Genomic DNA, 16712 nt, shown 5'->3' with positions numbered 1-16712 from the left:
GCACTCGCCCCACCTGAACCCTTCCCCACCTCAGATCCCCCAAACCCACTTAGAACCAGCAGCCCAGGAGGCTCCAGGCCGTCCTTTCTTCCCACTGCCTTTTTTCCAGGGGGCCAAGGCTGGCTGTGGGGAGGCTGCAGCGACAACGTGGGCTTCGGAGAGGCAATATCCAAGCAGTTCGTCGATGCCCTGGAGACAGGACAGGATGCTCGGGCAGCCATGAACCTGCACAACAACGAGGCTGGCCGCAAGGTGAGTCCTGCAGCTCCGGGGGTCAGGCAGCTGGCTCCATCCACTACCAGCCCTAGGTGCGGACGGCTCTTCAATTCATCCATCAGATTGGGAAAACGCGGCATCGAGGCGGCTGGCACGTAGACTAGCTAGAATCCTCGCAATCCGCCAGAGGGTGACACTCCCCAGGCGCTTAATCCCTGGCCCGCTCACTCCTAGCTCTCTTCCCAGGCGGTGAAGGGCACCATGAAACGCACGTGTAAGTGCCACGGCGTGTCTGGCAGCTGCACCACGCAGACCTGCTGGCTGCAGCTGCCTGAGTTCCGAGAGGTGGGCGCGCACCTGAAAGAGAAGTACCACGCAGCTCTCAAGGTGGACCTGCTGCAGGGTGCTGGCAACAGCGCGGCGGGCCGCGGCGCCATCGCAGACACCTTTCGCTCCATCTCCACGAGGGAGCTGGTGCACCTGGAGGACTCCCCAGACTACTGCCTGGAGAACAAAACGCTAGGACTGCTGGGCACCGAAGGCAGAGAGTGCCTGCGGCGCGGCCGGGCCCTGGGCCGCTGGGAGCGCCGAAGCTGCCGTCGGCTCTGCGGGGACTGTGGGCTAGCGGTGGAGGAGCGCCGCGCCGAGACCGTGTCCAGCTGCAACTGCAAGTTCCACTGGTGCTGCGCGGTCCGCTGCGAGCAGTGCCGCCGCCGGGTCACCAAGTACTTCTGCAGTCGCGCGGACCGGCCGCGGGGGGGCGCGGCGCACAAACCCGGGAGAAAACCCTAAGGGTCCCCTTCCCCACTTTCCTTTCCCAATTTGTCCTTGGCTTCTTTTAGAGACCCCAGCAGTAGAGGAATCTAGGGAATAGGGACCCCACACTACCAAGGCCAGGGATCCCGAGAGGGAGAGAGACGCTGCAATCTCTCCTGTGCTTGCCACTTCCCAACCTGTTTCCACAATTCCTCTGCTCTCTCCTCGCGCTGTCTGCATCGTCTGCTCACCACTTAGGTCTGAGAAACCTCTGTTCTGAGATTCTGAGCTATTGATATTCCTTGGAAGAGAATAGGCGTTCCTCCTCCCGGTCCCAGCTGCCCTAATGCCTGGCCTAGCCTGTGGAGAGCTTAGGAACTGGAAGAGCCCTTCCGAGATAGGCAGGGCCCAGGGAAAACACGGCTTTTTTCTTTCACCCGTCTTCCCCCCTCCCCCTAACCCCACCCCCTCCCCCTCAATTTTCTGCTGCCAGCTCTCTGCCATAGCCACATCTTCCTTCTGCAGAGGCCCTCCTGTGCTTCTGATTCCCTAACTGCTGGCATAGACTCCCCAGGAATCTCTGCTTTCTCTCCCCCTTTTCCTTCCTTCCTTCCCTGAAGGGATACTGAGGAAACTGACCCAGGAAAAAGCATGTCTTTGGAGGTTGGTTCCTAGAGGCAGGGGTTGAAGATGGAGGAAATGGGAACCCTAGAATGCTGACTTGCTGAAAACCAAGGGTGCCACTCATCCTTGTGATACCATGTCTCTAATGGACTTTGCCAGTGGGGCAATGACCTTCCTAGACAATCACCCAAGGTGCTCCAGACACATACCCACGACATCTAGGAATGATGTAAGGGCAGACTGCCAGTCATTTCCTACCCTTTAAAGTAACCTCCTCCCTGCTCCTAACCTATAGCCTTCTAGCAACCAACTTTACCTCTTCTCTTTCCCCAAAGGATCTTATTCCCCTGAGCCAAGACTGAGATAAATAAAGCTAATTTCCCATTCAGACCCTGGTTTGCACCTCTGAAGACAGGTCATGAGGAAGGAGAAGCTGGGACCCTTCCTTTTCACTAACCTGGTTCTCAAACAGGCAGGATTCAGGCATTGGATACTTTCCTTCAATACATAAACTTCCTGTAATGAAACTGTTAATAGGAAGTTCAGCACCTTGAACCTTAATTTATTGCAGTCACTGTGACATGTGCCTTTTTTTCAGGTATTGAACTTATTCTTGGGGATATGGGGAAGAGCGTGTATAAGATATAACCTCTAGGTCCTCTCCTCCCTCCCACCTTGCCAGGATACTATCCTCCTGTGAGCCTCACTTCCCTGATGGCCTAAGTAGTTATCCTGACCTGACAGAGGTTAATCTGCCAAGGATTAGTAAATCAGCCCCATAAATCTTCCACTAATACATTCCCTCAGTAGCTAAGACCTTGCTGCTGGTTGTGCTTGAGTCTTCTGGTTCTCTTCTCAGAAAGCAGTAGTATAAGAGGGACTTGGTGAAACAGGGCTCTGGGAAGGGAAGAACTAATCCCTGACAGACCCTCTGCAGCCCAAGGAGCTTGCCAGTCATCCCCCTTCCCCTAGGCTGGTCCTGGGTCATAGGCACCAGGTAGCCCTGCAGCCCTTCCGGAGCAGAACTGGTCAAATGCTAGACAACTTCATCTCACCTCTTGTAAAGCAGGAGAAAGCACAGAGGAGGCGTGGCTCCAAGTGGGTAAAATGGGTGGAGGCTCTAAAGGCTGACCAGTGACAGTGGAAAAGCTCCCATATTCCAAATTGACACAATGGCCAGGTCAGACCTCAAATCCCTGGCCTCATCCCTACACATCTTCTGGTCCCACTAACACTTACTGAGGAGAGAGGTTCCCCTTCCCTCCTTACAGGGGACATGCTTCCCTTCAGGGTCTCCTAGTGCTTCATTTCCAGTTCCATCAGCAAAAGGCCTTTTGCTCCTTCCCTCAGCTTTGATCTGGGCCTCTTGAATCTCCCAACTCACCCTTCGTCCCTAATGAAGCAGCAGCATGTACTAACTTGGCTGTCTCACTTGGCAGAATTACTTGATAGCGTACAGTAAGAAAATCTGGCAAGGCAGCTAGAAAATATAAAAGTACAATGTTGTAAAGGAAAGCGACATTCTCCAGGAGGTCTCTCAGCCTACAAGTAGGACTATTGTGCTCCACGTTTGATAACTCCAGGTCAGTACTTGAAACATGTCATGCTGCCAGAAAGTTCCTTCATACGTTGTTTTGTATTCCCAAATGGATATGATTGATACCACATTCATTTGCATCTATAAAGAAAACAATACTGAGCTACCTTAGATCTGGATTGCTTTTTTCCCCCCTCTTGCGTTATCTATTCATTCATTTATTCATTCAATGAACACCAGAGTGGAAATACAGTGGTGAACAACACACTGACCTTCTGCGTTCATGGAGTGTAGGTTCTCTCTTACAACCAATCACCAGTGCTGTGTTCCCCTTTATAAATGTGGACAACCAGACCGGTTGCTTGGGAAGACGCCTTCGAGGTCAGCTAGTGAAACCTTCTGTTCTACAGATTTAAACTGATGCTGAGAAAGACGTGTGGCTTGTTCCACCAACTAGTAAGGTACCGTGGGGTGAGTCCTGGAACCCAGGCCCCTTCCCTCCTCTTGTGTGCTCTTTAGGAGTCCATCTGTCTCAGCCAGGGGACAGAAGCAGAGGGAGGTCCTGAGAAGTGACAAGGACGCTGGGTGGAGGGGACAAAACACTGTCTCCTTCCTGTCCCTAGCCTGTGAGCCTACACACAGGCAGGGCTTTCTTTTCTTGAAAAGAATCGCAGCCTCAACTGGCCTTAGCAGCAGGTTAGGGCAAAGACAGAGACAGGGTCGTGCTCAGCGCTGGCGTTGCTGGTGGTGGTGGGAGGGAAGGGCAGGCCAGGGCACTCGCCTATTGTGGGTCTGGATTGGATGCTTCCACTCATTCATTTCCTTTTAATTAACCCGCATTCCTGGAGGAGAAATATTTATGTTGGCTCCCATAGAGGCAATCCGCAGACTGGAAAGAAGGGGGAAGAAAGCCTGCCTTAGCAAAACAATATCTCTAAAGAGCTCAAGAAGAGAAAATAAGAGAACAAAATGCCATTAAAATAGCCTTCTACCCCCACGGAGTCAATGAAAACTTCATTTCACATGCTAATCCCCCACTCCGCCCCCTTCTCTTCTCATAACACCTTTCCCGAAAAGTGTTTGGGAAAAGTCTTCGCAGTCAGTACACAGCTCCCCGCAGCTCAGACTTCTCCTTGTGTTAGTTCAGGGCCCCAAGTGAGGCTCTCGCTCCAGCAGCGGCTTTTTTCTCCCCACCTTTAATTTAAACAAAGACTTCAGAGTTCATCAACCTCCCACTGAAATTCACAGCTGCTGAACAAACTAATCCCCTCTCCCGGCCTTTCTTCCCTTCAATGGGCTCTTGGCTTCAAAGACACTTTGGGAAAGGACTTTGCTGGGGCTCACACTGCTTCATCAATAGAAGTTAGTGCAAGTATTATCTGAAGAGCAAGTGGCTTTACAAACAAATACTGCCTAACAATCCTTTCCTCCCAAACACACACATCTAGCCCGCAGACATGATGCGATCTACAACAGGATTAGAGATCGTACCCCTGGCTTCACACCCAGCCCCTTTTGTGTAGCTGAGCTCAGTCCTGAAGTGGTGTGGGGAAAACCCTGGAGCTGAATGTCAGGCACGGATGGAGACACACACACACACACACACACACACACACACACACAGCAGAGTGACCATAAATGCTGCAAGGAGAGCCTATTTCAGTGCCACCTCCTTTCTTCAACTCTCCTGACTTCCTATCTGTCCCCAAGCCTCTCCCCTGCCTTATTACGGTATAGGGAACAAGAACAAAAAGGACTGGGAAGACAGATAAGAGCAAAATAGGACCTAGAGGAGATAATAATTGGGAGATGACAGAGGAAACCAAACTAAAGCAGCTTTATTGCACATAAAGTACATCAGTGCTTCAAATGCAGAGTCCAACAATGAAAGCGCAGCCAGAGAAGGCAGCCCTGAGAAGTGTGGGGCTGGGGGAAGAGGGCCTCCAAGCCTTGAAGAACAGTGCTAGAAGACTCTTTCATTAATATGGCTTCTAATCACAGAATGAGTGGTCTAGGCCTTGGGCCAGGGATCAGGCAGGCTGAGTCAGGGGCCACTCCACACAGGTAGTGGTCCCTCTGCTCCTATCCCATAGCCTAAGACAGCTTTCAGCAAAAGGTATCCCATCCACCCTCCACCTCACCTAGCCCACCCTTAACAATGCTGGCAGTTGAGAGGTCCCTTCTTAAAAGGGTCTGAGTTCCTTCTCTTCGTTGTGCTCAGCACCCATCCCTCATGTGTATGACTTGTTCAAAGGGTGAACGGCAGTCAACTCTACCCCAGCCTCTGTGGCTCAGAGAAGTATGAACCTGGAAATATGAAGTCAGAGGCAAGGAAAAGGTAAAGTCAGGCTCATAATCCACAGAAGGGGAAAGACAAAAGACCCACAAGATGGGTACAGTCGAGGTAGACTTGGAAGTAACGATCCTGCTCACCCTCTCAGAAGCCACTTAGAATATCCCTGGGGGAGAAGACACACTGCACCAGGCCCTGTTGGAGTACAGTTTTAGGGAAAGTGAAGAAGAACAGGCTGAGAGAGCCCTGAGCAGATCCCAGAGGGCCACGCATAAAGGGGTGGAGAGCAGGCACTCTGCCTGTTTGGAGCCAAGCCTACAGCATCATATACCTGGCAGCAAGGGAAGAGGGCTAGGAAAAACAAACGGAATCTGTTCCGAAATTCCCCTTTCCCGCAGGAAGGAGTTAAGTAAAGTAGAAGTGGCCTCCTGGCAAGAGGAGCTGCCTGGTCTAGATGTGTAGCTTATAAGCGATGGTGAGGACGGACTTCAGGACAGGCATGAAGCTGGAGACCTCGCTGAAGCTGCTGCAGCTCACCACCTGAGCATGCACAGCGAGGCCCCGCTCAAAGCGTCCTGCATCCACACATTGGGCAACCTCGTGGAGCCCAGCCAGGACAGGAGGCGAGAGCTGTGGAAGGATTAGCGTGCAGTCACTAAGCCCAACCCCGCCCCTACCCTGGAGGCATGGAAGGGAGAAGAGAGGACTTAAGTTCTAGAGCCCAGTCCAGGCAAGATGTCTATACTCTGTAAGGAACCCAGGGTCGGTGAGGCCCATAGGAAGGGACACTGGGCACCCTTTGGCCATGGGTGAAGGTGGAAGAGTGGGAGGCAGAGGAGCACCACTGCCTGTACTTACTGTCTCTTCACAGAGCTTCTCATATAGACATTCTAGACGTTGGGCTGCTTCATCCAGCTTCCGTTTTGTCTTCTGCAGGGAGGGAAATGGATTCTGATTCCAGCTACTATGCCTAACACTACACAGAACCATAAAGAGTCACGGTACCTTAGAGCTAGAATGGCTTAATGCTCTTTCATTTCACGGAGGACAAAAAGGAGACCTGAAGAGGCCAAGTGACTTGCTCAAGCTGACGCAGCCAGGAATGAATGGCAGGTCTCCTCACTCCTGGTCTCACCCTCCTTGCAGTACTCCCTGCGGCCTTTCCAAGCGCTAAGTCTCAGTGCTGTTTGGTCTTGCTGCCAAGGAGATAACCTCCAGACCAGACAAGTCCTCCCCAACTCCACATGGACATCAAACAAGTATAAGATACAGGCAGCATGTCCAGGGACAGTAAGAAGAGTCACACAAGGAACCGGTCTACAGCTAAGGGGTCCTGGGACCAGCTAGGGTAGGAGGGGAGCATCATGGGGAAGGTTCAGACTCACTATGTCAGTGGCAGACAGGGAGCAGCGCTGCAGAAGCGCCTCAAAGCTGATATTCAAGGACTGATGTTCAGGAGGCAGCTCTTTCCTGTCCATCTTCGCAGGTGGCCGCTGAAGTTGCTGAGGAGGAAGCAGGGACACAGGAGAGAGAGGCAAGCTGTCCTGCTCATGGCTCCCCTCAGGACTAGTCCTCAGTGACTTGGGGGTCACACTGCTCCCACTAGAGCAGAGCAGAGATGAGGAGGGGCATCCTCCCTTGTCTGCAGTAGAGACACTTGGTATCTGCCCCCCACCCCATCTCCTTCAGCCCAGAGTCTGCCTCCAACTTGAGGAATGAAGCCATCTACCGTGCTCCCTGCTTTTCTATACCCAAGAAAAGAAGGTTTCCAAGAGGAGGGAAACACATCATTCCTGTCACCTACAGGCTAAGTTCTCCTGGGGCTCCAGGGGGAGCATGACTCACACTGGGGACAGCAGGCTGTGAGGAAAGGACCCCTCGTGGCTCAGGGGTGAGGCACATAACTGGAGCAGTAATTGGTGCTGGGGGCATGAATGTCTCTGGCAACTAAAGAGAGAGAAAAGAAAGGCACGTGAGTCTAAGCTGAAAGACTCCTTCGGCCCTACTTTGAGGGAGTGGCAGAAATTATGAATGAACGAGGGCACAGAATAGTGCGTGGGGAACCTGGACGTGAGAAGATGGTGAATGTGTATAAGAAGAAAAGAGGAGGGAGCTGAGGGGAGAAGAGTGAGTGGGGAAAGCAGAACGGGAAGGACCAGGCTGCTTTCTGTACGGAACTAGAGTGTGGGTCGTCGGTGAATGTATAAGGGGTTGAGTAGGGGGGAGATGTGTTGACCTCTTTCCTCTGGAGGTTTCCCCTGGGCACTGGAGCATTTTCCAAGGAATCTTGAGGTCCTGAATAGTATAAATATAGAGGTATTTTAGGGGCATGATCAAAAACACTGTAATTTTTGATCTGAAGACCAGGAAAATTATTTTAGTTGGAGTCTGCCACACCTCCCTCCACAGACCAGCCACACTCTGAGTTGACATTCCCCAACCCCAGTTCATTGGCTTGAGGAAAGAGACTCCCAAGGTGGTAGTGGGGAGGGGAGGAGAGGGAGGCCATGGGAGAAGACTGACCTGGCTGAGGAGTCAAGATGCCAGTGGTTGGGAAGGTATTGGCGCATGGAGCACCTGGCCCTCCTGGAGGGTGTGCTGCAGAGAAGGTGACAGGAGGGGCTGGCGGCTGGGAGCTCATAGGGTTGAAGCCTGGTGCTCTCACAGGAAGCAGAGGGAGCCGTCGAGGAGTCTCAGGCAGGGAGGCAGAACCAGCCTGCATAATGTCTGGGGGTGCCGTGGGTGGACCAGGAAGAGGCCATGTTCCAGGGAATCCCACGGGGTTAGGAGCTTGCACCCTTTGCCCTCCTGACAGCCGCGGCTGACATAAAGCTGAAATGGGATAGAAACAGGTCATTTGCCACCAAATTTCAATTTGGGAGAGACTCAGAGCACATCAGAGAGGAATAAAGCAGCAATTAAAAAAACTATAATAATAATAAATAACTAATACATGTGTGTGGAGATCTACCATTTACAAAATACTTTTAACTATATTCCTTATTTGACCCTCAGAACAATCCTGTGGGGTTGAAATGACCAACATAACAACCACTCTCAATTTTCAAAAGAAACAAAGTGGCTAGGTATATTGCCCACAGGTACAAAGCCAGTAACTGACAGTACTGAGAATTCAGACTTCAAACTCTAAGCTCCTCTCACTAGATAGACATACTGCCTCCCAAATCCATTCTGGCCATGCCAGATGTTTTCCTCTGTGCTCTGCCTAGACAGGTCTCCACTCAGTCACTCACCAGGCCTTACCCCAGGGACCACAGGCAAAGACTGGGCTTCCTGGAACCCAGATGGCCTGTAGTCACTTGTATTCTGCATTCTGGAGCCCTGATAAGGGCTAGGACGGGAAGGTGTCAAGGGCATCACAAGTGATGACAGAGGTGTAAAAATCCTCGGCCTTGGAGATGGAGATGGAACCTGATGGAAGAGAAAAAAGGGTCAGCACTTGGAAAGGAAAAGAAAGGTAAGTAACTGAAAACAGAAAAACAACAAAGAAAATGAAACAAAATACTAATTCTTAAAAAACACCAACAAGGGCTTCCCTGGTGGCGCAGTGGTTGAGAGTCCACCTGCCGATGCAGGGGACACGGGTTCGTGCCCCAGTCTGGGAAGATCCCACATGCCGCGGAGCGGCTAGGCCCGTGAGCCATGGCCGCTGAGCCTGTGCATCCGGAGCCTGTGCTCCGCAACGGGAGAGGCCACAACAGTGGGAGGCCGGCGTACCACAAAAAAAAAAAAAAAAAAATCAACAAAACTGATAAACCTTTATAGACTGACAAAGATAAAGAGAGAAGACACAATTCATCAAGATCAAGGATGAAGCAGGGAACATTACAACAGACCCTGCAGGGAATACTACAAATAACTTTACATTCATAAACTTGACAACTTAGAAAAAACGGACCAATTCCTCAAGAACCACAAACTACCAAAACTCAGCCAAAATTAAATAGAAAACCTGAATATTTCTATAACTAATAAAGGAATTAAATTTGTAATTAAAAAGCTCCCCCCCCCACCAAAAAAAGTCTCGAGGCCTAGATAGCTTCACTGGAGAATTTTACCAAACATTCAGAGAATTAACACAAAGTTTACATAATCTCTTCCAGAATATAGAAGAAGGAACATTTCCTAACTCACTTTATGAGGTCAGTACTACCCTGATACCAACAGTACAAAATAAAACTACAGACCAATATTTCTCATAAACTTAGACACAAAAATCCTCAGCAAAATTTTAGCAAATCAAATCCAACAATGTATATAAAAATAATATACCACAACCAAATGAGATTTACCCCAGGTCATGCAATGTATATCATGATATACTTAAAAATCAATCAACGTAATCCACCATATCAACAGGTTAAAGAAGGAAAATCATTTGATCATATAAAATGATGCAGAAAAAACATCTGACAAAGTTCAACACTGATTCATGATTCAGTACCCCAGGAATAGATGGAAAAACTTCCTTAGCCTCATAAAGAGCATCTACAAAAAACCTAGAGCTACCATCATATTTAGTGGTGAAAGACTAAATGTTTTCCCTCTAAGACTGGAAACAAGGTTAGGGTGTTCACACTCACCATTCTTATTTTAGTACTACAATAACGCAAGAGAAATTAAAGGCATACAATTTGGAAAAAAAGAAATAAAACTGTCTCTATTCACAGATGACATAACTACATAGAAATTCCCAAGGAATCCACAACACACGCCTAAAGCAAATAAATGAGTTCAGGAATCTCATTTATGAGCATTGAAAAGTCACATGATACAAGATTAACACATAAAAACCAATTACATTTCTATACACTGACAATAAACAAGTGGAAACCAAAATTAAAAATGCAATACCATTTGATTTCAAATTGCTCAAGAGAAAATTAAATACTTATGTTTGAAATGAACAAAACATGTCAGGAGCTGTATGATGAAAATTATAAAGTGCTGATGGAGACAGTATTGGAGAGACATACCATGTTCATGTACAGGAAGACTCAATATAGTAAAGATGTCAACTATCCCTACATTAATCTATAGTTTTAATGCAATTCCTGTCCATTTCTGCAAGTTTCTTTTTAGATATAGGCAAACTTACTCTAAAATTTATTTGAAAAGAACACGGTCCTAGAATATCCAAAGCAATTTTGAAACAGAAAAATAAAGTAGGAGGAATTACTATTCCCCATGTCAAGACTTACTGATATAGAGGTAGTAATCAAGACAGAGTGGTACTGGCAGAAGGACAGACACACAGATCAGTGGAACAGAACACGGAACTGAGAAATAAGTCCATACAAATATGTCTGACTAATTTTTGACAAAGGAGCAAAATCAATTCAATGGAAGAGGAACAGCCTTTTCAATAAATGATTCTGGTCATCCATTGGCAAAAAAAAAAAAAGAAACCTGACCCAAACTTCACACTTGCACAAAAATTAACTCAAAGTGGAACATGGACTTAAATGTAAAACATAAAACTATGAAACTTCTAGAAAAAACACAGTAGTAAATTTGGGGGACCTTGGACTAAGCTAAGAGCTCTTAGACTTGACATGAAAAGCATGATCCAAAGAAGGAAAACTTCAAAAACTGGCCCTTATAAAATTATTTTGCTCTGTGAAGGACTCTGTTAAAAAGATGAAAAGTAAAATTCTTACATGGTTACCCACACCACACACACAAATGAATACATGTAAAACCAGTGAAATCTGAATCTGTGAATTATACTAATGTCAATATCTCAGCCTTGATATTGTATTGTGGTTGTGTGGGACACTGGCATGGGATGTGGTGGGCTTGGGATGTATGAGACTTCCCAATACATTTCATTGTATCTTCCTGTGAATCTGTAATTATAGAAAAGAGAGAGTGAGAGGAAAGGGAGAGGGGAGGGAGGGAGAGAGAGCCAGCAAGTAGGGAAGGAGGAGGAGGAGGAGGGAGGGGGAAGGTGAGGGAGGAAAGAAAATTAGGGTGGGAATTAAAGGTGGGACAGGATGAATCATCAGAACTTTTCTACCTGATACCTTTATCTACAATCTCCCTGGATTTTATTCCCCTCTAGTAGGCTCCTGGTCTCATAAATTAACAGCATCCTATCCATCTGGGCACTGTGGTCAGTCCCCCCATTTAGCACACTCCTCTTAACCATCACCAGTTTCTGTCAATTCTACCTACTAAATATCTCAAATCCAACCTCACTCTCTAGTTTCAGGTCTTTCATTCCCTCACTATCTCTTGCTATAGCTTCCTAACCACCTCTAGCCTTGCCCTTCCTAGACACATAGCTAGTCCTTCCCCTGCATAAGACCATTCAATAGCTCCTGCCTGCCTTCAGGGTCAAGTCTAAACTCTTTCTTTAATTAATTAATTAATGGCTGTGTCAGGTCTTCGTTGCTGCGCTGCCGGCTTTCTCTAGTTGCGGAGAGCCTGGGGGCTACTCTTCATTGCAGTGCATGGGCTTCTCACTGCAGTGGCTTCTCTTGTTGCGGAGCACGCGCTCTAGGTGCATGGGCTTCAGCAGTTGTGTCACGTGGGCTCAGTAGTTGTGGCGCACGGGCTTAGTTGCTCTGTGGCATGTAGGATCTTCCCGGACCAGGGCTTGAACCCGTGTCACCTGCATTGGCAGGAGGATTCTTAACCACTGCGCCACCAGGGAAGTCCCTCAAGTCTAAACTCTTGAACACAGAATGCCAGGTCTCTCCTGATCTAACTACCACTTGTTACCCCAGCTTCATCTAACTCAGTCCACTGCCACAAACACCTGTTTTGTAGCCCCATTAAAATGTTAGTCATTCCTCAAATGGGCTCTGCTTACTTTCCCTTCACTGCCTTTGTAGATGCCATTCCCTCTGCCTGAAATAGCCTTCCTTACCTCTTTCTTTGCCTAAATAACTTTTAACCTTCAAGACTCAGATCAAACATCATACTCGTTCTGAAACATTCCCTGAACTTCCCCCATCCCCCAGTAAATTGCTTTCTTCTGTGTGATCTCATGGCTCTTTAATCTTTAATCATATCCCAATCATGGTATTTATGAATTTTACTGTAGTTAATTTTTACCTATCTTTCCTAGACTAAACTATGAGCTAATTAAGGGCAAGGATCATGGTTTGTGTACCTTTCTAAGTGCCTAGTAGTTGTTCAATAAATAGTTGTTAGAAAAATAACTGAATCTACACTTTATGAAGACAGGAATTTTCATCATTTTTTTCACTAATATATTATAAATATATTATATTATATTATAAATATATTATAAAATCATGCCTGGCACTTGGTAGACACTTAACAGGTATTTTTGAATGAATGAACAAGCAAGATCTTACCTGGGGAGAAGACTGGAATCCCAGTCTGGGAGATGATGTCTCTTGAGAGTGGGGAGCAGCTCCCACAATAACCCGGGGAAAGGGGAAAGGGGGAGACTGCTGGCCCAAGACACCAGAACCCTGGGCATGAAAAAGCCAATCTCTCAGCTGCTGAATTGGTGGCTATAAAAGTTATAATCATGAAGAACTGTGTTAAGTAAAGTTAAAACAAGCAAACAACCCCTCTTACAAGCCTGGCCCCACATAGCATTCAAACTTCAGCCGACCCTCTACATTTCAGCCACCTTAGAGGACTCAAAAGGTCTCTAATTCCTGCCAAGCCTTCCTTCTCGCTGTTCTTTCTGCCTAGAATGCCTGACATCTTCTGGTAAGCTATTTCTCTTTGAAGGTCCAGCTCAAATGTTTTAACCACTGGGAAGCCTTCTTTGACTTCTCCAGACAAAGCCAGCCCCTTGCCTGTGAAGTCCCACAGTGCTTAGTATAAGCTTCTGTTATAGCAGGATAAATTATTGACATCTGACTTTCCCCCAAGAGACTGTGAACCTCCTGAGGGACTAGATCTTATTTATCCTGGGAGCCTCAGCATTTAGCATAGTGCCTGGAACATCGAAGTGCTCAGCCAGTGTTAGATGACTGAATGAAATGGTATGCTCTCTCCACATGCCCCCACTCACCTGAGCACTGTCACTGGGTAGGTAGCTCATGGCAGCGACCAGGCTGCCCTGGGATGCCAGGAGGTTGGCATACTGAGCGATTCTGTAGGTTGTGGCAGGGCCTGGGCTCACCCCATCAGCACCCCGCAGTAGCTTCAAGCTCCTGTTAGGGACCATCACCTTCTCCATCAGGTCCTATAGGGACAAGGATAAGGGCAGTCAGCCCTCTTCAAAGCACATCCTGCTCTCCAAGCCCAGGGAGCTCAACCAAGGACTTCCCTGCTATGGGTATGAGGGCACCTGGCCATAGCCAGGTGCAGGTAGCAGGTGATGATATATGATATATAAGAGATATGACAGTCAGAGAAGGGCCACTTGGCTTCACTTCCCAAGCCGTTTGAGTCTTACACTCTTATACATTTCTGCCTCTTCTTTTTGGATTTTTTATCTTTTATGCTAATACATCATCAACTTCAGATTCTGTTATACTCTTATTTCATGTGTGACTTTGTCTCCGCATGAGTCTGCGACCCCCACCTTCTCGGGGTACCCACAGAGTATCTGGTACAATTTAGATACAGGACTTTTCACAGAAGCTAATAGAAGGCCCAAGCTCACAATTACTCAAATATCATGTAAACTTATACACCCAAACCTGAAGTGGGAAAAAATTATGACGGTTAATATCTAAGCAGCTGCTGCTCAGTCTCCCTTGACTGAGAAAGAAGGAAGATGATAGCTTACCCATGGAAAAGGTCCCAGACTTTAGGGGCCCTAATCTCTTCCCTAATACCCTGATTCCAGCCTGGTTACTCAAAAGACTCACCTCTGATGTCCCTGCAATCTCCACTGCTAGCCTCTCCTAAAGGCCTGATGTGGGGGACCAGGGCCCTGCAGAGAAGGGGTACCTGTAGAGCCATGGGGGATGAAGCCCGGGGGCATTTTGCCCAGCACTCCACCAGCCGCTCCACACTTCCCGAGCACACGTAACAGAGTCTGGCTTCAGAAGTTAGTGCCCTGCCACCCTCCTGCTCCATGTGAGTTCCCAGCATGTCTGTAGAGAGACAGAAACTTCTTAAATGGCACAGATTCCCTGTGCTCCTCCTCCTCCTGTTTGAAAACAGCTGGGGGACCATGAGCTATGGAACAAGTAGCCTCAGTGGCTTTAAGACAACAGTGAGGTTAATCCTGCTCTGCAGTGAAGGGCAAAACTCTTGCACTGAGATGTGACAAGAAAAAGTAAAAGAGGACCATAAATGCCCTCTACTAAACATAGAGGGATGCACTCTAGTCCCTGACAACATGGCTTGACCTCCCAGAGTTCAGGCCGCTCCTCTGTCTCCTCCCTCAGTGTGGGAGTAGTCCCTGCTCGCTGCAACTAGAGAAAGCCCGTGTGCCGCAACAAAGACCCAACACAGCCACAAATAAATAAATAAAATAAATAAATTTATTTTAAGAAAAAGTCTACAAATAACAAATGCTGGAGAGGGTGTGGAGAAAAGGGAACCCTCCTACACTGTTGGTGGGAATGTAAGCTGGTGCAGCCACTGTGGAAAACAGTATGGAGGTTCCTCAAAAAACTAAAAATAGAGTTGCCATATGATCCAGCAATTCCACTCCTGGGCATATACCCAGACAAAACTATAATTCAAAAAGATGCATGCACCCCTACGTTCCCAGCAGCACTACTCACAATAGCCAAGACGTGGAAACAACGTAAATGTCCACCCACAGATGAATGGATAAAGAAGATGTGGTACAGATACACAGTGGAATACTACTCAGCCATAAAAAATGAAATAATGCCATTTGCAGTAACATGGATGGACCTAGAAATGATCATACTAAGTGAAGTCAGAAAGAGAAAGACAAATACCATATGATATCACTTATATGTGGAATCTAAAATATGACACAAATGAACTTATCTATCAATACAAAATAGAAACAGACTCACAGACATAGAGAACAGACTTGTGGTTGCCAAGGAGGAGGGGGTGGGGGAGGGATGGAGTGGGAGTTTGGGATTAGTTGATGCAAACTAGTACATATAGGATGGATAAACAACAAGGTCCTACTGTATAGCACGGGGAACTATATTCAGTATCCTGTAATAAACCATACTGGGGAAGAATATAAAAAAGAATGTATGTATATATGAATCACTTTGCTCTACAGCAGCAATTAACACAACATTGTAAATCAACTATATTTCAATTAAAAAAAAAAGAGTTGGCCCTTAATGGGTAAAGCTAAAAGAATAACCAGGTATGGTTTGGGAAGTGCTCTACTTCATGGTTAAAACACAACTCTACCCCTAGCCTAAAAGCTTAGGTCTCTGTGTCTCACTCTGGTTTTAAATGAATGAGGAGTTTGAAGACTTCCACAGAAGCTGAGCACTTACTGAGAGAAAAGCTTAGGGCTAGGAAGGGGAAGATACCCTAAAGGCAGATCTTCTATGCTACCCAAGGTTAGGCTGGCTGTGCTCCTACCGCACCTGGATGCAAAAGGCCTGTTGTCTGTTACTGTTGAGGTCAACTCCCTTGGGCTGAGGGCTCTCACCCAGCCCCAAATCACTCTTCAACTATGTGGCCACCTGGAGGGAGAGACATGAGTACCACTCTTCCCAGCATGAGGTCAAATAAGCATTACGCTTTCTTCCCACCTCCCTACCCCACCAACTGGACTCGCTAAGATCCTTGAGGTATTTTCCTGGGAAAGAGACTACCTTCAGAAGGTAAAATGCTCATATATGTATTAATGGAAGAGGTATTCTGAGACGGTTTCCACTGGCAGGATTCTCTTTTCTGCATCAAGCACGTTTCTGATGTGAAAGCAGCTTACCTTCTTCTGAAGTTCATCTTTATTGTATCCTAATAGTCTTAGGAATTTCATTCTGGAGTCCTTCTCTAAGGTCACCTAAGGAGCCACAGAACATAGAAGTCTCCATTAAATGAACGTGAAAGACGCTCTCCTGCACCAGCTGGACATCTGTGCCAGTGTACCCTCAAATGTAGTTCTTTGTACTACCACAAGTGCTCACTGAGGCCAACACCATCTCTCCCTATTTCTCCCCAGACTTGATTCCTGTTGGGGTGTGGGCAGATGTGTTAACAAACCCTTTCCCCCTTTTGCAATGAGAACTGGACCTTCAGTTGACTTCCTAGATCTATTGCCCTGGTAACCTGATAAGAGTAAAATGTCAGCTATGTTTCTAGGCAACACAGCTTGTGACTGGTAAATTGCATCTGGACCAGAACTATGTAAACTATAAATAATTGATG

The 16712-nt window shown here is 47.4% G+C and overlaps 2 protein-coding genes across 2 annotated transcripts in view; one reads left to right on the top strand and one right to left on the bottom strand.

Moving 5' to 3' along the window:
• The window catches only part of WNT8B (Wnt family member 8B), a 28979-nt gene extending 27688 nt beyond the window's left edge, over window positions 1-1291 (top strand). Inside the window, exons 5-6 of the mRNA XM_079899400.1 lie at window positions 110-252; window positions 463-1291. Of these exons, the coding sequence (XP_079755526.1) occupies window positions 110-252; window positions 463-1008 (689 nt within the window). The 3' untranslated portion in view covers window positions 1009-1291. The remainder of the gene's footprint in view (window positions 1-109; window positions 253-462) is intronic.
• A 193-nt stretch (window positions 1292-1484) lies between these two features.
• The window catches only part of SEC31B (SEC31 homolog B, COPII coat complex component), a 31338-nt gene continuing 16110 nt past the window's right edge, over window positions 1485-16712 (bottom strand). Inside the window, 13 exon segments of the mRNA XM_079900565.1 lie at window positions 1485-6056; window positions 6285-6356; window positions 6812-6928; window positions 7272-7373; window positions 7663-7721; window positions 7950-8258; window positions 8681-8858; window positions 12776-12937; window positions 13450-13623; window positions 14337-14538; window positions 15921-16012; window positions 16016-16024; window positions 16273-16347. Of these exon segments, the coding sequence (XP_079756691.1) occupies window positions 5877-6056; window positions 6285-6356; window positions 6812-6928; window positions 7272-7373; window positions 7663-7721; window positions 7950-8258; window positions 8681-8858; window positions 12776-12937; window positions 13450-13623; window positions 14337-14538; window positions 15921-16012; window positions 16016-16024; window positions 16273-16347 (1731 nt within the window). The 3' untranslated portion in view covers window positions 1485-5876.

Source organism: Stenella coeruleoalba, assembly GCF_951394435.1.
Source record: "Stenella coeruleoalba genome assembly, chromosome: 16".
In the NCBI taxonomy this organism is placed as follows: Eukaryota; Metazoa; Chordata; class Mammalia; order Artiodactyla; family Delphinidae; genus Stenella; species Stenella coeruleoalba.
The sequence above is the reverse complement of the archived record's forward strand: the minus strand, read 5'-3'. Positions and strand labels throughout refer to the sequence as shown.